This window comes from Gracilinanus agilis, chromosome 1, assembly GCF_016433145.1.
Source record: "Gracilinanus agilis isolate LMUSP501 chromosome 1, AgileGrace, whole genome shotgun sequence".
NCBI classification, from domain to species: domain Eukaryota; kingdom Metazoa; phylum Chordata; class Mammalia; order Didelphimorphia; family Didelphidae; genus Gracilinanus; species Gracilinanus agilis.
The window spans coordinates 114,170,261-114,192,303 of NC_058130.1; the positions used below are offsets into that span (position 1 = coordinate 114,170,261).

General features: G+C 37.3%; 1 protein-coding gene across 1 annotated transcript in view; it reads left to right on the forward strand.

Moving 5' to 3' along the window:
• LOC123248247 (FRAS1-related extracellular matrix protein 1-like) overlaps positions 1-22,043 on the forward strand; it is a 52,572-nt gene that overhangs the window by 5,805 nt on the left and 24,724 nt on the right. Inside the window, exons 2-9 of the mRNA XM_044677224.1 lie at positions 611-705; positions 1,607-1,908; positions 4,690-4,886; positions 8,677-9,000; positions 11,932-12,040; positions 15,206-15,337; positions 18,171-18,515; positions 19,180-19,322. Of these exons, the coding sequence (XP_044533159.1) occupies positions 611-705; positions 1,607-1,908; positions 4,690-4,886; positions 8,677-9,000; positions 11,932-12,040; positions 15,206-15,337; positions 18,171-18,515; positions 19,180-19,322 (1,647 nt within the window). The remainder of the gene's footprint in view (positions 1-610; positions 706-1,606; positions 1,909-4,689; positions 4,887-8,676; positions 9,001-11,931; positions 12,041-15,205; positions 15,338-18,170; positions 18,516-19,179; positions 19,323-22,043) is intronic.

A 22,043-nucleotide genomic window follows, 5' to 3' on the forward strand; every position in this document is an offset into this window, starting at 1 on the left:
CACAAAGAGTTGGATACAACTGAAAAACAACTGAACAAGAAAAAATATCTATGCACACAAATATATATATATATATATATATGTGCATATATATATAATATGGGGATATATATCTTTCTCCATCTGATCAACAAAATCATTGTAAAAAAGAAACAATATATATCATTGCAAGGATATGTATGCCTATTAAGACATATAACATTTAGGGGATGTTTATGTGTGTGCATGTGTGTACTCAGATGTAGATATAGTAAATTCTTGAATTGAATTTACATCAAATTTTTGTAAATTGAATCAGATTTCCAATTCACTAGCAAAGTATGAAAATAATTTTGTGATCCAATCCCATCTAGCAAGCATTTGTTGATGCATATAATCACTCTTTAATGCATTCATTTGGTAAGTTTCAATTTTTATGTACCAGGTATGCTTAGATCATGGCACAGCTGTCTACACAGGTGCATGGAGGGTAAACCCCTTCATGCATGGTTGTTAGAATAAATAGCCATCAACCCACACATTTCTCTAGGCAATTAGTAGGCAGCTTGAAACAGTAGAAATTAGTTCCATGCTTCTCATAAATACTTATCCTTTATTCACTATGCATTAGGTATTTGACTGTCATTTTCTTCCTAATGAAGTAAAATACATTCATAATGGTTGCCCAATCCTACACGAAGATGCTGTTAAACTTAGGCTCTACAGGTAAGCCACATTGTTTTTTGGTTCAGTTTTCATTCTGCACAACTTTGATCAGTGGGTGATTATTGTAAAGTGTGGCAAGTGTGAGGTCCAATAGAAGGGGTTATCTAATGGTCAGTGCCAAAGTTCTTCATAAAAAATGTTTGTGGGCTTCTGAGATCCCAACTTGAAAGAGAGAAGAATAGAGTCAAATATTTCAATTTTATACATTTGGATCATCAAATTTTGGTTTTATGTGATTCAAATATTTAACCCTGCATTTTTTTTTATATTCTTCACATCCTACCTTAGATACCTACTATTCCTGTCATTCTGGGAAAGTTACAGCCTATATCAGCTTCAGTTTCCTCATCTGTAAAACAAGGTTAATGGTAGCACCTAACTTACAGTGTGGTTGTGAAATGAGACAATATGTATAAAATGCTTTGCAAGCATCAAGGCACAAAATAAATCTTTATCTATTATTATTACAGGTGAGGAATCTGAGACAGAAAAAGGTTAATTAATTTATTCCTCCTTCCTTCCTTCCTTCCTTCCTTCCTTCCTTCTTTCTTTCCTTCCTTCCTTCCTTCCTTCCTTCCTTCCTTCCTTCCTTCCTTCCCTTTGAAAAATAAAATAAAATACTTAGAAAAAACATGCATGGCCAAGCAAAATAAATGCCCAGAATGGATATATCCAAAGAGATATGCATCTTTCTCCATCACACTTTTCCCTGCTTCTTCTTTCCTCCCCAGCAAAGGATACTTAGGGAGTGTAGGGTTGAGTAGCAGGAAGAGAAAAAAACAGACTAATTTATGACTTGGATGAGAGTTGGCCTTGAATCTAAGGAACAGCCAAAGACCTATTTGACAGTCAAGATGCAGCATTGACAATTCTGATTTTATTCTCTTTCCTCAATCCTCAGATTTACAGAAACTGAAACCTTCACAGAAACTTTTATCCTTCGGGTTTATCTGCAGGAGCCAGACTGTAACATCATCCGGATGAGCTCCAGGGTCCTGGAGGTGCCTGAATTCTATGGCCTGTCCAGAGCAATGGATAAGAACGTGCTCAATTTTGATTATGAGAGGAGGATGAGCCTGGAATGTACCATAAGGCTCTCTCCATTAGAAACTGGCTTACCAGCCCATGGTCAGCTAGTCATTGTGGAACCACAACAAGGCGAACCCCGAGGAGACCAGCCCCACAGCTTTTTCCCTGAGTCTCGTATGCCATTTAAAAATATTATTAGTATTACTTAATATTTGTTGACTTAGTGGATAAATGGATGACTATTGGGCCTTAAAGCATGGATAAGGTAGGGAGAAATGGGAGAAAAAAAAAAGACATTCCAGATAGGGGCACAGTGTGAGCAGAGACAGAGGTAGGAACAAGCTGACTTTATTCAGGGGATAATGAGTAGCTATAAACCCCTTAACTAGAACAAAGGGTTTGCATACAGGACTAGTAGTTAAATTAAATTCAATAATTATTAATTGCCTATTTTATGCCTGAGCAAGGCAGCTAGCTGTACAGTGGAGAGTGTGGTAGGCCTGGAGTAAGGAGGACCTGCATTAAAATCCAGCCTCCGACACATACTAGCTATGTAACCCTAAGCAAATGACTTAAGCCTGGTAGCCTCAGTTTCCTTATATGTAAAATGAGATGGAGAAGGAAATGGCAAACCACTCCAGTATCTTTGCCAAAGAAGCCCCAAAGGTTCATGAGGAGTCAGACATGACTAAAATGTTTGAATAACAAAAATCTCTCCAAGTCTCAGGCATTGTTTTAAACATTTTTATATTTTCATTGGATCATCACAACCCTGGGAGTGGGATGCAATTATTATCCCCATTTTACAGGGGAGAAACTTGAGGCTAAGCAACTTAATCCAAGGTTAACAGCTAAAAAATATCTGATTTTTGCACTGAGGACTTGCTGACTCCAGACCCCAAACTATCCACTGCTCTACCTAGCTATCTCAAAGACATACCCTTTAGTCCCTGAAAGAATCCTTTAAAAGAAATGATCATGGGTTAAAACAAACAAAAAGCAACATTTATGTAGCACATATGTGTATACACACACACACACACACACACACACACACACAACACTTCCAAGGCTACACTGAATTTTAGGCAGAATCCAAATCAGAGAATACTCTTTGTGAATAAAAACCCTCTGGGATGTGTGCACAGTCACGCAAGTGCTCTTATTCTTGGTGCTGGTTCCTTACCTGTCTCAGCCATTCCTCCCACCTCCTGGCACACTCTTTTCCCATTTGGAAATATCCAGGACTCAGATGTGCTATTCACATATCTCACTTTTGATGTGAGCCACGGTTTTTTCCCCAGACCTTGAGATCTAACATTTTTTAAAACTCTGGCCTTGGAGCACTGATGAAGGGTAATATAGTTTTCCCTTTGCTGCTGTACCCTCTCATTCCATAGCCTCAAAGCACCCAGAGTCACCCACAAATAGCCAGAAATCCACTCCTGATTCACACACTAACAGATTGCTGGGAATAGCCAGAAGCACAAGAACTGATTCACCCACACTCTCTGGGCTTCTACAGATGAGTTCCACCCTACTCACACACTCTCTATCTCTACCAATAATATTTCCAAGCTCCAAACTCATGTTCTGGTCAAATTCTGTATTCCCCCCTCCATGCTTTACCATTCTCAACACCCACAAATACTTTGGAACTTACTTGTAACCAGACCTACTGTGCGAATGATCAGAATAAGGAAAACACCCTACCATCACCTTTTAATTCCCTTATAGCCACCAGAGAGGGTGGGAGGTGGAATGGAAAGTTAATAACTAAGACTTAGAGATAGAAAGATCATAGCTAAGACTTAGAGAGACTTCTTCAGCATCTCAGGATGCTACCTGTTTCCTTAGTCTTACAAGTTCTTTTTGATGACTTAATAGAAATTCAGATTGATTCCTTTATTCTAAAAGTCAGAAAATCAATTCCTTTTCATGAATTTATTCATTCAATCAGCATTCCACTGAGAGGATAAAGGTTATGAAAAGAGTTTGATAGTGATGTGTTTTATTTTTATATTTATTTAGCTACAACATACATTTCCATAAATATTTTATATTTAAACTTTGATTAGATTTTCCTTTTATTCATAATGATTTGAGATGGAGAACTCATCCTAATTACACTTTTTAAAGTGTTTCCAAGTCCTTTAGCCCTGCAGAACAGCTAAGGGCAATGCAAGGGTGGCTGGGACACACCAGAAAAATGTGGATTCTTTGACTTCCAGATGATGGCTGCAGGCTATGCCCATGGTTTTGGGGGTGGCCAGCCTGGTCCCATCACATCTGTCTACCCATTCACACTGTTTGATCTCACTCTTACTCCCTTTAGTTTCTTATAATGAATAGGTAAGAGATTATTTCTATAATTAAATCATCCCATCATGATCATAGAAATAATTGCTTGTCCCTAGTGGCTAGTGAATGATTTCCATTGATGCTGTGAGAGGGAACATTTGACATTCTCTGCCTAGATGAGTTGTGAGGGACTTTGACCAAAGGATAACTAATCATATTGTTTTCACTAAACTTGTGAGGCCGCTGACCTTCATATACCACACACAAAGCCTTTGAGAAAAGCCGCTTTGAAATGAGCCCTTGGCCCATTTGCCCAGGATGAATAGGGATGTGCTGGTTCAATGGTAAAGAACACATAATTCATTTAGTTTTCTAGCACTGCATTTACTGAGGGGGGAAGAGAGGCTTATAAGAGTCTTGTGGCCTGGTCAATTGATTATACTTTTCAGCAAATTACACCCTTTGAGGATAACCACCAATTCTTCTGTAGATACAAAGTCTGATGAAAAGGGAACACATGATCATTGTGGAAGGGTTGGTGGAAGTGGGGATTGGCATGGAATCCATGAAAAGAGAGGCTTTGTCTTCTGCTGCCTTTTATTTTGTCACAAATTTAATCCAAGAAAGTTTTAATGCATTATGTGTTCACTTTAGAATATAGGAAAGATCCAAGATGCCTGAGTGGAAGCTGTTCCCCAGAGTTGAAGAAGATTGATAGTCTCAAAGTCAGCTGTGAGGAGTTTCTGCTAATGGGGTTGCGATATCAGCACCTCCATCCCCCTTCTCCAAATGTCGATTACATCTCCATCAGACTGGACCTCACTGATATCAGGAGTAAATCCATATACAAGGTAGAACTCAGGATTACGGGTACATATATATGAGTACATATCTGGTGTGCTTAAAGCAACTAAAGTTGGCATGCCTTGGGACACTGGGTCTTTGGGAGGCCCATGGTATGATTGGACAGTCCAAGGACTCAAGGAGGCAGTAGACTTGAGAAAGAGATGGTGGTAGTGATAACAATGGTAATGAAAAAGATACACAGAACTCATGCAGTCAGTCCATGATCATCTTATTCCATCTATTTCTTTCCTCCTCTTCACCCCGCCATATATTGTCACCGGGATAATTCAGGTGGGACAAGAGATGACTACTTGGTAATCGTATTCCTTTTCTCCATTACACAAATATATTCCCTTCAGGCTATATTTTGTTCTTTGCTAAGGTTTTCTTTTTCCTATTAAGACTGCCTTAGCTGGTCAATTCCACCAGATTTCATCTGTTGTACAGGATAAGGGATCATATAGTGTCATTTAGCCAAAGGTCCACACTCTGTGAGCCTATATAGTAGCATTTACTTTGCTGATTGGGTGATTTCATTATTTTGGATATTCCTTCTTATAATGCTGATTGAAACCAATTCATGACTGGTCATTTTGTATAAATCTTTTCTGTCTTATGAGTTTACCTTCGGTTATCCATCCAAAATTCTACTGGTCTTCCTTATATTTTCCAAAAATCATGTGAATATCAATGAATATTCAGGTGGACCTTTGGTGTTCTCTTCTCTCTCTCTCTCTCTCTCTCTCTCTCTCTCTCTCTCTCTCTCTCTCTCTCTCAATAGGATCATAGACCAAGAAAGCATCTCAAAGACCATCTAAGCTAATCCTCTTATTTTTCAATTGAATAAATTGGAGACTAGGGAATACTGGGCCATTTTTTCCTGCTCATATATTTTCCTCATGCCATTCTTTATATCACATCTCCTGTGTAATGATTTATCATGATGTGTATCCTGCCCATGTCCCATATTGTTGTTCTTGAACTGTTCAGTCAGGTTTGACTCTTTGTGACCCTGTGGAACAACATACTGTCCATGATGTTTTCTTGGCAAAGATGCTGGAGTTGTTTGCCATTTCCTTCTCCAGTGGATTAAAGCAAACAGAAATCAAGCAATTTGCCCAGGGTCCCACAACTAATAAGTTTAAGAGTTTGGGTTTGAACTCAGGTCTTCCTGACTCCAGTCCCAGAGCTCTATCCCCCTGAGTCACCTAGCATGTTCCATCTATACCTCTATATTTACTATTGGTTGATCTTCCACTTAAGTTGTTTGGGGACTGTAGAGTGCCATAACTTGTAACTATGCAATATCATAGGGAATTTCAGGGAGGATCTTGAGGCTTTTAGAACTATATAGTAGCCCAAAGGAAATCTAGCTTGCTGTCTTCTGGTTAAATTTTATTCTGTTGTCAATTTGAAGTTTCTAAGACATACATACTGATGAATGAGCTCCATATAAGATATAGTAAAACTAGGTCAGCAGATATTAAAACTGATCAGAAACAAAATCGTTTTGCACTGAAGCAGGCAGTGAAATCTTTCTTCTGCCAAAATGTGATTTAGTGAGTGGACTATCAAGGACATAGCGCATTATATAGGTTTTGACATAAATTAACCCGCCCATCTTTCTTTCCAGTCTCTTCCAATAAAGATGGCTCCTTCAGTGAGGGAGATGGCAACCCATCTCTGCCTAGAAATTCTTTTTCATGCCTTCCTATGATTTTGCCAAAGGGAATAAACTCAAGATGCTTAAGACCTTTCTCATTTTCCCTTGAGAACAGGAGGATATCAGTAACGCACACTATTGTCTATTGATTGTCTGACTCTCACTCTTGTTACATGACCAGCTGATCTTATTTTCCTATCATTCAATGATTTGATGAATAATTCAATAATTTCAAAATGCCATTTTACTAATACAGCTTCCTTAGTCTCCTATCCCAGATGAATACCTTAATATACTCTGGAATTGCCTGAAAGATTGGTAGTCACTTCATGTCTATGGTTCTGTTCCTCCTCTCTAAAATGAAGAAATTAGGCCAGCTGATCTCTAAAGTTCCTTCTAGCTCTAAATACTTTTATCCTAAAACCTAGCTTCAGGCAATCTAAGATGCTACTTTTATGATATCATAGATAACATATGTTTTTGCAAAAGTCTTGTCATGCCTGCATTTAATTTAAGAAAGTTGGTTTTTTGGGAGGGAAAATCAACTAATTAGTTTGGACTTTTCCAGTACCACTGGCATTTTTCCTGCTCAAGTGAGCTAATTCAGCTCTGGAAATAACCTTCTTGGTAATGATGTTTATAATGCACCAATATTCTTGAGCCAGAAGATGTTAAAGAGGAACCTTAAAGGCCATCTAATATAACATTATTTTAAAGAAGGGGAAACAGAGACAGTGAGCAAGTAAATTATTTACCCAAGGACAGTTATAACTAACTTACAGCAGAGTGAGATCTAGAATTCAAGTCTCTTGATTCATAGTTTTGTGTGTTTCTAAATAATGATAAGAGCTAAAATTTTATATCACCATATGCTAGGCACGATGCTAAGTGATTTACAATTATTGTCTCATTTGATCCTTACAACAACCCTGGGAGGTAGGCATTATTATGATCTCCATTTTAAAGATGAGGAAACCAAGACAAGCAGAGATTAAATGATTTGTCCACGGCTACACAGCTAGTGAGTGTTTGAGGTTGGATTTAAACTCAAGACTTCATGATTCCAGTCCTGGCACTCTATCTACTGTTCTACATAGCTGTCCACATAAAAATGCTTTAAACTTTGAAAGCTTAACACCTCAATGAAGAGAATAGTTGACCTTTTTAGAGCACTTGGAAATTTTCAAAGTATTTTATAAACTTTATCTCACTTGAATTTCATAATAACCACGTTGTAGGTAGGTACTTGACAGTACAAAGGTGTCCTAAAAGGCTCAATACAGTAAGTTTTGGGGATACTCAATTACCACAGGTCTTATAGTAATAAGTAGAGTATCTGTGTCATTCAGTGGCTATTCTTCACTCTTGCCATAGGACTAATCAGTTGAAAATATTGATGAAATGAAATTGAAAAATGAAATGAAAAAATCAAAAAAATGAAAAAAATTTGATGGCAAATAACTTGCCCATAATCACCCAGCTAGTAAGTGTCAGAGGCAGGCATATGAATTCAGTATTTCCGAGTCTGGGTGCAGAATTCCATCTACATGTACTATGCTGCTTGGATGCTTTCCATTGCCTACTGCCCAATTTAGGGAATCAGCATGTAGTAATTGTGTTCATCCTCATGAATAAGTAAGTAAATGGAAAAAAAAAGTATTGAATCATGTAATAATGACTGGTGAATTTTTTTTTGTAAAGAGGTGGTTTTGTCTCTGGAAAATGAATCAGTTGAGTATTTTCAATTCAATATACATTTGTTAAATACCTACTATGTTCAAGATACTTAAAACTATAATATGGAGAAGCCGTGTGGTATTGTAGAAAGAGCACAGTGGATTTATAATCAAAAGGAGCAATGTTTAAATTAGGAGCAATGTTAAATCCTGTGATCCTGGGCAAGTTGGGCTGTTACTTTGCACCTCAGTTTCTTTATTTGTGAAAAGGTGAAGGGACTCAAGGTAACAGACTTTCAGGGTTGAAGTTGTTCTCAAAGTCTAAATCTAGGTTATTATGGTATTTGGATGTCTAGAGTGTTATGAACCCTATATAGTTCAGCCCAGTCAAGGATGCATTCTATAGAGTTTTTATTTGTTTATTTACTTTCTAATGTGTTTTTCCCCCTCCCAAAGTCAGAGAACATGTGGCTGCCGGTCTCCATCAAAGCTGCCTTCCCTAATCAGATCCCCAGGGCTGCATTCATGCCCACCTATATTCTGGAAGTGGATCAATTCATCCTGAGCTCGGTCACCACCTCTACAGTGGACTGTGAAGATGACGAGACACCTAGATCTTTGCTGGTGTTCAACATCACCAAGCCCCCTCTCCAGGGCTACTTCACACACCTATTGGATCACACCAAAGAGATCTCCTCATTCACCTGGAAGGATCTAAGTGACTTGCAAATTGCCTATCAGCCTCCCAACAGCAGCTACACAGAGAGAAGGAATTATGAGGTAATTAGGATGAAAACCATTCTCATGGCTTAATGAGCTTATTGGAAATCATGAGCAGTCATTCAGTTCATCACCCCCCCAATTCCATCTAACAGTTTTCATTTATATTTTCTCCAGTTGATGAGAATCCAGGCATAAAAACTACTCAAGAGGGCCCTAGATTATTACGAGTGGAAGAATCACTAAGAATGAATGCAAATCCTTTCTTCGGAAGAGTTCCTTGGTTTATGGAAAGCAAAGGGATGTTTATATAGCATTTCCCCCCTTTTGGATTTTTCAGATTGAAATTTGTGAAAAAAGTTTTCAAGGAAGAAGATTCCCAAACTTCCCTTGGAAACTCACTAATGCTGAAATAACTTTCTCTGTCAGGAGATTCCTCCTGTCTAATCTAAAGTCTCCAGATTGCAATTTAAGCCTATTTCCTCTGGGTTTGCTGGAGAATAGCTGGCTATAGTCTCCCATGTAATAGTTTCTGCTTACTTCAAGACCAACCAGGAAGTTGGTGAAAACATGGTGAAAAGTTTAAATTGATGTTGTTAAGGTCTATTGTAGAAAATGAATGCCTCTGGGTCAGCAAATTGCCTTCTATGTAATTTAAGCATTTTTTCCACACTCACCCTCAAGGACAGATAGATTTTAGCTTGTAAATACTTGGTCTGACCCTTTGCTTTCCTTTCCCTCTCTCAACTGTGAAAGCCCCAGTTATTCTTCTGATGACTTTACCTCTTAGAACTTCCTGTGATGGAATAATTTTCTAATTATTCACACAGAATTACCTCCAGCAACAAATCCAGCCATTCTACTATTTAGAGGGTTACTGTGTAGGGTTTTTTGGCTTTGGAAATAGCAAATGGACCTTGAAACTGAGAGTTGTGCCTCATAACAAGAACTCTCAGATTATTAAATTCATTTGATTAAAAAATCTACTATTTATAAAGTACTGTATTCACTGGTGGTGATGGGGAATCAACTTTAGGTAAAATACCATCTTGTCTCCAATGGAGCTCCCAGACCAGTAAGAAAAGATCACATATAAGTAAATAATCACACACAATGCACAGATAAATATCTCTTTTATTTGAATAAAAATAATCCATAGTGCAAGTGATCTTACTACTGTGTATAGTAACTGATTTGAGCAAATTAGTTAGCCTCTCTTGGCCTCAGTTACTTCATCTATAAAATGAAGGGATTGGATTGGTGGAGCTAAGTTTCCTTCTAGCCCTCAGACCATGATCCTATGAGCTATAAGTAGCCTGAAAACCACTTTCCATCTATCGTCTGTGGATTTGGAGTCCAGCTGGTTTGGGGAAGGCTTCCGAAAGGAGGGTCCTGATCCCCACTGGATTATCTGTAATTATTTATTACTTGGACCAGTGGTTTATAGAATCAAGAGTTATTACATTATTTTTATCCTTTTTTACCTAAATTTATGTTCCTATAGAATCCTGTTACCAAAAGGGTTACCTTACAAATCCTGTAATCTAACGGAACCAAGAAAAGTGAAGGAAGTTCCCTTGTTTCACATAGGTAATAGAAGGGTGGAATCAGGTGTGGACCCAAGTATTACAACTCCCACACCAGTACTCTTTCCAACACAGGACATGCATTCCATATTTATTACTTCTTTTATTAGTTATACCTTCTATTTTGTGCTTGAAGCGATATTACAGATCTCATACCTAAAACTTTAAGTAGTTGCTGATTGCTCTGAAAAGACTTTTATCCTCTTGGTAAGATTAATTTATCATAAATAGTAAATTTTTGTGAAGAGAAGATGGTAAGAGTTTGCCAGTGATATGAACTTAAACTAAATATGCAATCTAATGAAACCTATTAATCTTGTCTCAGGATAATGTTTTAAAATGCATTTAAACATTTTTTGTTATTTTTATTTTAAAGATTCATTAAAATTTTGAGTTCCAAATTCTCTCCTCTTCCATTCCTCTTTTACTTTGAGATATAATATATCTCTTATACATGTGAAGTCATGAAAAACATTTCCATATTAGAAAAAAACCAAGAAAAATAAAGTGAAAAAAGTATGCTTCAGTTTGTACTCAGAACTAACTAGTTCTCTTTCTGGAAGTGAATAATATTTTTCATCATAGATCCTTTGGAATTGTCTTGGATCATTGTCTTCACCAGAGTAGCTAAGTCTTTCATAGTTGTATTGCTGTTATTGTGTACAATGTTCTGCTACTGCTCACTTTACTTTGCACCAGTTCATATAAGTCTTCCTAGGTTTTTTTGAAAGCAAGTTGTTTGTTATTTAATAGAGCATAGAGTGTTCTATCACTATCATATACCACAACTTGTTCAGCCATTCCCCAACTGATGGGCATCCCCATAGTTTCCAATTCTTTGCCACCACAAAAATAAATTTTAAAATACTTGGGACTTAAAAGAAATGAAATATTAATGAAAATAAAAACCCATTCTTTCCCATCCAAGTTTATGGCTCTTCTGAAATCTTTCCATAAACTAATCTGTGGACCCCAAGTTAAGAATCTCTGGTTTTGAATGTATACACTCTCTACAACCAACTCTTAGAATTTCTTACACCCTTCAAAAATAATTCAAGTGCCACCTTACATGGGACCTTTAGCATTTCCTGCTTCCCCTAGTTACTCTGTATATACTTCATATTAATTTTTCTGTAAAAAATATTTTATGTGCATTCCTCCTCCCTAGTTAAATATTCCCTGAGAAGAGGAACTGTTACAGCATCATCTTTATAGCTCTGATGCCTGGCATAGTCCTTTGCACACAGTTTAATAAATTCTTATTGAATTAAACAGACTGGCCAGTAGAGATACTCTGGCATTTGGCAGGGAGCTGTGTGTACTATTTTGATCTCTAAATACAAGCCCTGTTTGATATAACATTTTATTAACAAGTGCTACCAATGGATCTCTCTAAATTTTACAGGTGGAGTTTGAAGTATACGATTTCTTCTTTGAAAAGAGCTTACCAATCACAGTCCATATTTCCATCAGGACAGCAGACACAAATGCTCCTAGAGTATCATGGAACACGGGTGAGGTTCAATATTGCTTATAGAATCATACTATTCCAAAATTATAATCATGAGTCACAGTCCTTATTTTTGTCATTAGGATGATTAATAATTAATATATTTCTTAATAATAAAGGCTCAAGTTTACCCAGTGGTAGAAGGGAAATTAGAAACTTACAGAAGCTATTTCATCATCTATAAAATGATGACTAAAGAAATAAAATGCAAATAAGCATAAATACAATAAAAATAAAGTAATAAAAATATTTATGCAATCACTTCCTTATAAGCCTGCTATGAGGTTCAGGTAGGCCAAGGACTCCAAAATTATTTGTAAACTTTAAAGCACTATGTAATTATCAAGCATTAGACCCCAGAACACTTGTCTCCTCCCAAAGTTCTGTCTTCACTTACTACTACAAGGTGAGTCAAACAGAAGTTTTTCTTGGTGTTAAAGGTAGGGTTCAGGTGGGGCCTGACTCTAGAGCTAACATTCTACTATACCATCATGCTTTTTTAAAAGATTATTTGGTATTTAAATTAATTGACATTCATTTGATAAAGAATAAAGAATAATTTGGAATGTTTATGTTTTATGCATATACAGTATAGGAAGTTTATAATGTTTATGTTTTGGACAGTATAGGAGGTTTTGATAGGATTTTCATGTTTTCTGCTTTTTATTTCTTTTTTCTCTCTTTTTCATAAACCTTTACCTTCCATCCTAGAATCAACACTGTTTATTGATTACAAGGCAGAAGAGCTGTAAGGGATAGGCTATGGGAATTAAATGATTTGTCCAGAATCACACAGCTAGGAAGTGTCTGAGCCCTTGTATATTTTTGAGAGAGCTTTATTTTTATTTATATTTGTTCATTTTGGAAGGAAAGTAGAAGGGAGATATTATAAATATAAAAAATAAATAAAATACATTGAAAAACAAAATATTCATTGAATAGAAATATGTTTTAATTAAAAGGTAACATTTTAGAAAATTAAAAACATTTATATTCTTTCCCCAACAGTTAAAAATATGCTATATTCATTAAAATATAATATGATATATAGTATACTTATTAAAATATATGATATATAATACATTTATTAAAATAACATATTACATATGCATATAATAACAAATATATAATATACAATAATAAATATAAAAATGTTTAGAATAGTGCCTGGGCACATAATAGGTCCTACATAAATGCTCATTTTCTTCCCTTTTTCTAATATAAAATAAACATTCCTTAGTATAAAATAATATAAATAATTTTCATCTTAATCTTTTTTTATTGACAACTTTTGTTTTTATATCATATCCATATTTGGATATCTCTTCATAATCACCTGCCCAATGAACCTTTTCTTGTTATAGAGGTTAAAAAAGAAAGAAAATAGTATTTCAGCAAAACTAACCCATTCGACTGATAGTGTATACAATATTCCATAGTCATAGTCCCAGCATCTTCGATGAAGACAGGGAGGGGAATTTTTTCAACTGTTCTTTAAGAGGTAAGTTGGTCATTATACAGTTTTAATTTGATACAGTTTCAGGATAAAAGTTTGAAAGTGAACACAAAGAAAACATTCAATGATAAAAGATTAGAAATTTAAACTTTGTGCACAGTAAAAGAAACAAATTGTCTTTGAGGTAAGAAACCAATCTCAAGAGCATTAACTGGATTCCCATGGCTTTTGGTAGGCAACTAGGTGGCATGGCATATAGATTGCCAGTCCTGAAGTCTATACCTGAGTTCAAGTCTAGCCTCAAACACTTACTAAATGTGTGACACTGGGCAAGCCACTTAACCTCTGCCTACCTCAGTTTTGTCAACCATAAAATAGGGATAATAACAGCAACCCTCCCCAATCCCTCTCCAGGTTTTTTTGAAGATCAAATGATATATTATTTGTAAGACCAATGCCTGGGCACATAATAGATTTTATAGAAATGCTTATTCCTTTCCTATTTTCTAATACAAAATAAGCGCTTTTTAGTTTGTCCCTTAAAGACTTTAACAATCTGGCTGGACCTTTCCAGGCTCATTACACATTACTCCTCTTCATGAACTATTTATTTCAGTCAAATTGGTTTACTTGCTGTTTCCCAAAACATTTCCCCCTTCAGTGCCTTTGGCCAGGCTGTCCACAGTGCTTATAAAGAGCTCCTTCCTAAAGTCTGTCCCCTTGGAATCCCTCATTTTATTCAAGGCTTACTTCATGCGGCACCCTCCTATGAAGACCCCTTCTTGATACCTCTTGCTGCTACTGCTTTCTCTCTATTCTTAAATTTTTGTTGTTTTTTTGTTTTTACTCATGCCTGACTCTTTTTTAGACCGCATTTGAGGTTTGAGGAGTGGTTTGTCATTTCCTTCTCCAGCTTATTTTATAGATGAGGAAACTGAGGCAAGCAAGGTTAAGTACTTAAAAAATGCTTACTAGATTGGATTGGAGGTGTCTTTACTTAATCAAAATAATAGTTCCTTGGGCATTGGAACATCCTTGATCATCTATTTCATACTTCTATGGACAAGTTTCTTCCTTCTGAGCCTCAGTTTCCACATCTGTAAACCAACACTGAAGTGGCAGATGATTTTAAAGCTTCTTTTTTAGCTCCAAATTTTAATGGTTCCAGGATCTTAGCAAAGATCACCAGAATAGCAGTCCCTGTGAATGCATTTACTCATCAGCTTTCTGCCCCTGTTTTCCCTGGGAATAATCTATCTATCTTAAGGGTCTGATTTGACAAACTAAAAGGGAATGAATATTTTTGAAAGGAAAATTGATTTGGAGTGCCTTAAATTGCTTTCAGAATGTCTCTTTGCAGACATCCTGGAAGGGTAATCTCCTCTTTGTTTCTTTTCATGACTCTCTTTAAATACAACTATTGGCATGGCTCAGAGTTTCCAGAAGCCCTCTTCTCGTTCTTTTTTTTTTTTTCTCTTTTAAACCCTTATCTTCCATCTCAGAATCAATACTATGTATTAATTCTAAGGTAGAAGAGTGGTAAGGGCTAGGCAATGGGGGTTAAGTGACTTATCCAGAGTCAAACAGCAAGGAAGTAACTGAGGCTAGATTTGAACCCAGGACCTCCCATCTCTGGGCTTGGCTCTCAAACCCCCGAGTCACCCAACCGCCCCTTCTCTCACCCAACCACCCCTCCTCTTCTCATTCTTGTAGGTCTCAGTCTTCTAGAGGGACAGTCAAGGCCCATCACCTGGGAGCAGTTTCAGGTAGTGGACAATGATGACATCAAGGCAGTCCGCCTGGTCACTGTGGATGGCTTACAGCATGGGAGACTTACTGTAAGAGGTGAGTTGGACAGTTATCCTTTGCCTCAGGCTAATTCCCAAAACATTTGAGGATCTATCTAGCATGTTCAAGTCACTGCACTGAGAATACACCTGTGGTAATAATCTTTGGGGAACCATACCAATGATTTCTTTAGTGTAGCATGTTCCTGTTAAGGAAATCCTCTCTCTATGCCAGTCAGCGGCAGCTCTGTGATATATGGGCTTCGAGAATTGTCACCAACATTAAGAATATAAGTGACTTGTCTGGAGTCACACTCACATAAACCACAGAGTCCTGGATTTAGAACTAGAAGGGACTTTGGAGGTCACTGAGTCTAAATTCCTCATTTTATAGAAGAAGAAACTGAGACTGAAAGAGACTGATTGACTTATCCAGAGTCACACAGGTGTAAGTATGTGAATTTGATTTGAATTTGTCTTTGTATTTGAATTTGATAGAGAGGTCAGCTTTCTATCCATTCTCCTGTGCTCCCTCAGGGCAGCCAGATGGCAGTGGATGGATTGTCAGGACTGGAGTCAAGAAGATTCCTCTTCCTGAGTTCAAATATGATCTCAGACACTTGTGTGACTCTGGGCATGTCACTTAACCTTGCTTGCCTCAGTTTCCTTATCTGTAAAATGAGGTTGAGAAGGAAATGGCAAACTGCTCTGGTCTCTTTGCCAAGAAAACTCCAAAGGAGTTACAAAGAGTTGGACACAACTGAAAAAGACCAAACAACAATAATAAATGCTCCCTCTCGAGTAATGATGATAACTCCCAATTATACAGCAGTTTAGGCATTAATAGAAAATAAAACTCCTAACTATATTGGTAAAGATCACACAGATACCATTACCTCCATTTTGAAGATGAAGACTTTAAGGTCCTGCCACATTAGATGAGTGGCCCAAGTTAGAAAGTTGTTGATGGTGATACATGTAAAACCCAGTGGAATTGTGCATCGGCTAAGGGGAGATAGGGAGGTTTGGGGGAGAGGGAAAGAACATGAAATATGTAACTAGGGGAAAATATTCAAAATAAAAACTTAAAGAAAGTTGTTGGTGGTTTTTTAAGTATAATTTTCCATTTCCAAAAATATTTTTCTTCCGCAATGAGCCACCATTTTTTTCTTTCATATCAGTAGCCCTAATTTATACAAAATTGCTGAGTGTTTGCTCAACTTTCCCCAGGATTTAAGTTTAGTCAGTACAATGACATAGTTTTCATATTATTTTACTGTTGTTTCCATTTACTTTGCTACGGTCATTGTATATATTGTTTTTGGAGTTCTGCCTCCTTCCTTCTGGATCAGTCCAGTCTTGCTGTGCTTCTCAGAATTCATCATTCCTTCTAGTAACTGGTGAATAGCCAACGAGGAGGTAGTCTGTCATAACTCTCAGCCCTTTCCTATTCCCTGGGAAATGATTGGTAGTTATGTATTGATCTCGTATTCCCCAACTACTAGAGGGGAAATTGGTTCTGTCTAATCATGTGTCCTAATCATTGTTTCTAATGAGATAATCAAGGACTTAGTTCTGTTTCTAATAGATTCTCCTAGCTTAAACTAGTTTTTTAAAATAATTTTCTGAGCAAGAGAAATCTTACAACCTCTCTCTTCCATTTGCCTTCATTGGAAGATTCTCTGGGGCAGTGCATTTCTCTGAATTCCATAGGAACAAAGGAATGAGGAGCAAGTCTGAACCCTCAATTCAGGATGCAGGAATATAAATAATTCAATATAATAAAAATAAATCTCCGTGAGTGGGTCTTGTTATTTTAGTTATGACTATTCATAAATTTAAGGTAGTTGTGATCCTTACTGATGAAGAAGGGTTAGTCACCTAATCACAAATATTCATCATAACAAAAATAGGTCTTATACTTTTCTTATTATATTCTGTTCTTCTAAAGACACCAAAGGGCTTAATGTAATTATCCTCTAGATTTGTGTCTCTAATTGAGCAGCAGAAAGAAAACCATGATTTTTCTTTTTTCAGGTAGGAAGTCTGAGGATAAAGTGACTTATCTAGTTTCACACCAGGTCTGGGATAATTTCCAGATCTTATTTCAGTTACCCTCCCTGTCCACAGCCATTGTCTTGCTTCTGTGAAGTTAATGACAGGATTGGCATCAAAGTATAACAGATAACTTTTGGGCATACAGTGATTGTTGTATCTATAAGTTATGTGGAAAGCAATATGCTTATTTCTTATTATGCTCCCAATAGTTTGTCCAAAATATAGTACCATTTTTTATAGCACTCATGAATAAAAAGGAAGGGCAATTTAGGATTAAATGATGTTTTGGGTACACTTGGTAGGGGCAGCTTTAGCTATGTCACTTTCCTTGAAGACCCTTCAAGAGGAATGGCCAGTTTGAATCCAAATGAGTTTTCTTAGTTCCATTACAGGAGGAGAGGTGGGTGATCCCTGTGCTTCTCCACTCCCAGTAAATCCACTGTTGTTTTTGGTCCCCATGAGGGCCATTAATCTTGCTATCCAAGGATGACAAAGGTCTTAGGCTTCTGATGTTGATATTGGTGAGGATAACACAGGAAGGAGCCCCGAACTAGAGCTATTGATTGCCACATGATTTCTTTCCCTGTAGGTTCTTTTTATTTTTATTTAAAACCTTATATTCTGGCACAGAATCAGTACTATGTGTTCCTTTTAAGGGAAAAGAGTGGTACAGACTAGGCCTAGCATTAAGTGACTTGCCCTAGGTTGGACAGCTAGGAAGTATTTGAGGCCAGATTTGAACCCAGCAACTCCCATATCACTGAGCCACCTAATCGCCCCTACTGTTCTTTAGACTTTTGTCTCAACAGTTCCTTCTCTACTTTTTCCTCCAGGAGGGAAAGGCTTCATTTTCACTGTAGCTGACATTCAGGCTGGGGCTGTTCGTTACCATCATGATGACAGTGACTCCACCAAGGATTTTGTGGTCTTCAGGATTTTTGATGGCCATCACAGCACTCGCCACAAGTTTCCCATCAATATCCTGCCTAAAGATGACAGCCCCCCTCTCCTCGTAACAAATGTCGGGATTGAATTAGACGAGGGGCAGACTGTGTTGATCCAAGGCTCCATGCTGAAAGCTTCTGATGTGGACTCCAGTGACGACTACATTTTCTTTAATATCACCAAACCTTGCCAGGCTGGAGAAATCATTAAGAAGCCAGGGCCAGGACTTATTGGTAAGCCAGGGGATAGCTATAACAATATGAATATCCTTTTCCCCCTCCCTTCTATGTTCTGTGAAAACACAGTTTCTTAGGAAGTCCCATATCATTATGGAATTATTTTTCAGGCACACCCTATAAATCCTCAGTAATTTAGAACCTTCTGGTCAGAACTTTTTTTGACAGTTTTGTCTTCGGTTGGACAAAAAGTTGCTTTTGTATTTTAAGGAAGGAAAAACAAATTGGCAATGGAAATAAATGGTACTGAAAGCATTAAGTGGGGATGTTTGGCTAAAGTAGGAAAGCAATTGATTTCAGACACACATAAAGGAACTTTTGCATGGTCCGTTTACATTAACTGTTAATGTGCCAATGTTCGATGAGTCTATTTATTAAAAAGGTCAAGTCAGAATCTCTACACAGCAATATATTAGCCATGAGAAAAACTACATTTCTTTTCATTTAAAATTATATAAAGATTTTTTTTGTTTCACCCTACCTTGCTTTCTATTCCCCACTCCAAATGTTTCTATAACTATTCTGCACCAGTGAGGTAATTGAGTACCCTCAGGGTACATGGTTTTTATTGGGCAGTTGGGCAGTTGCTGGAGATAGGTCTGATGTTATAGGGTGTTAGGCAGAATGTTGCAAACGTATATGGTATATGGTAACCCAACAGGTTATCCAGTCCCTGGTTTTCTTCAGAGAGATCTGCTTAATGGGATTATCTATTATCGACACTTTGGTGGAGAAATCTTTGAGGATTCCTTTGAGTTTGTTCTTTGTGACAGCCATGATCCTCCCAACCTCTCAGAACCACAGGTAAGAGGACTCCTTTGAACATTCTTTGAAGAAATACTGGAGGATGTATCGTGATACAACAATATAGGATCTATAGTCAGGAGCATGGGGGTTTGAAACCTGCTTCTGACACTTTCCAGCAGTGACTATGAGCAAGTTCCCTAACTTCAAGCAGATTGTTTCCTAATTTATTAGATGAGATAATAACATTTGGAACCTTTTTTTCCACAGGGTTATTGTGAGGCTCAAAAGAGATAATGATGTTTTAAAAACTTTGAAAATGATAGTTTTAAACCATTTTGGAAAAATGTTGTGTTGTTATTTTTTGTTTTATTAAAAAAACTCTTACCTTCCATTTTAGGGTCAATTCCAAGGCAGAAGAGTTATAAGAGGCAGGCAATGGGGATTAAGTGACTTACCCAGGGTCACACAGCTAAGACTCTGGATCTGACTCTCAATCCACTGAACCACATAGCTGCCTCCAGAATTGTTATTGTTTAAAACAAACTAAATGACATTTAATTAGCTTATTTAAGGAAATCCAAGTATTATTAATATCTGAAGAAATAATTCAAATAGAATACAGAAATCTATTTGAGCAAACTTTTCTCAAGTGACAATTGTAAAAGTTTAGAAAGGGAAGCAAATTGAAGTCAAGTCAAAAAGAGAGAATGGATATGCTCTGATTTTTAAGTTTTTCTTGGTGAGCATTGCATATTGCCAATAAGGACCATAGGATCATGGAGTTGGAAGGAGCTTAAAGGTCATTTACTCCAACTCTTTCCTTTTACAGATAAGATAACTGAGAGGTTAAGTGACAAGAATCAGTAATTAGAAGCAGGTCCTCCAACTTTAGGTTCACCATTCTTTCCACTGCACAAAAAGGATTACCTCTGTTTGGACTAGGCTTTTGAGTATGAACCTAACAAAGAAGACTTCATGTCTGTTGTTTGAGGGCTGCCTCTGGTAAGTCCAGAGAGCAGGTAGATGGCTCAGTGGCAGACTGATTGGGCCTGGAGTCAGGAGGAGCTGAGTTTGAATTTGACTTCAGATTACTTATTAGCTATGTGATCCTGGGCAAACCAATTACCTCTGTTTGCCTCAGTTTCCTCATCTGTCAAATGAGTGGAGAAGGAAATGGCAAACAACTCCAGTGTCTTTGCCAAGAAAACCCCAAATAATGTCACAGAATTAGACAAGACTGAAATGACTGGACAATAATAATGAGTGCTTAATACTTAAATATTTCAATAGATTCATGTTCTCACCAATCAATCAGCCAACCAACAAGCATTAATTAAGTGCTTACTATGTACCAAGTACTTTGCTAATCACTCAAGATACAAAGCAGCAGAAAAACATCTCCTGTGCTTAGGGAGCTTATGTTTTAATATAGGAGACTACAGAAATATAAATACATACAAGAAATGGGAGCAGGGAGAAGATAATTTTAGAGGGGAAAGATTTAGTTAATAGCTTCTAGTTGTGCAGATTATATGATTGTTTTTTGTGTTTTCCCAAAAATTTTCCAGAGGGAGTCTTCCATACCCCCTTTGAAGGTATTCTAGATCTTTTAATATTTTATGAATATTTAGCATTTTCAGTGACACTCTAATACTTCTTAGATTAAAAAAAGAAACTCCTTAGCTTGGCATTTAAGAATTTTCACAAACTGCTTCTCACTTACCTTCCCAGCCATTACTTCCCTTTCCACACTTTGTGTTTTGACCAAACTGGCCTACTAGTAATTCCTGAAGTTGCTATTTCATCCCCCCACCTGTGAACATTCAGTCTACCATCTCCTTTGCCTGGAATGCACTCCCTCCTCAAGCTACTGTTTTAAGTACTCATTTAACCACTGGGTGGCAGTGCTGCTCCAATCTGATCTTATTCATCAAAGGAACCAAACATTGAAAAGTTCCAGGGTCACCTTGGCATTTATGGGCTCCAGTCAATACCAGGAATGTCTGGGAAGTGTCAGACTATCTTAAATTCTCAGAGAAGTATTGACCTTCTTCTCCCATCTTCCTAATTACCCCTTCCTTGAATCCTGCTCTGCCTTTTTAATATTGCGATTATACTCATGTTATTATTCTAAGGGGTATTATCAATGCTGACTTAATCAATTAAAACAGTTCTTAATTCCCCTTTTTGAAAAAAAATTCTCTTCCTTTCCCTAGTTCTACTGTATTTCTCTGAACATGAGCAAAACCTAATGAAATAAGCCATAAAGCCAAGTATGCTATTGTATACAGTTTTTGCTATAGAATCAATTTTTTTTCTTTTTTTAAAAATAACTCTCACCTTCCATCTTTGAGTCAATACCGTGTATTGGCACCAAGGCAGAAGAGTGGTAAGGGCTAGGCAATGGGGGTCAAGTGACTTGCCCAGGGTCTCTCAGCTGGGAAGTGTCTAATTTTGAGTCTTTCCAGATGCCAAGCCTGGTGCTTTTCCTCTGGGTGTGGAGTGGCTTTAAATTATATAAGCTTATCACACATGGCACTAGGTGGGGTAGGGAGTAAGGGTTAGGGAGGTGTATGTTGGACTCTTTCTATCAAGGGGTATTCTATACTCTTTCCCTCTATTCCATTGTCTTTTCCCTTCCCTTCCTTTCTCTCCTTAAAAGTTTCTTCCCTTTCCTTTCCTTTCCCTTCCCTTTCCCTTCCCTTTCCCTTCCCTTCCCTTCCCTTCCCTTCCCTTCCCTTCCCTTCCCTTCCCTTCCCTTCCCTTCCCTTCCCTTCC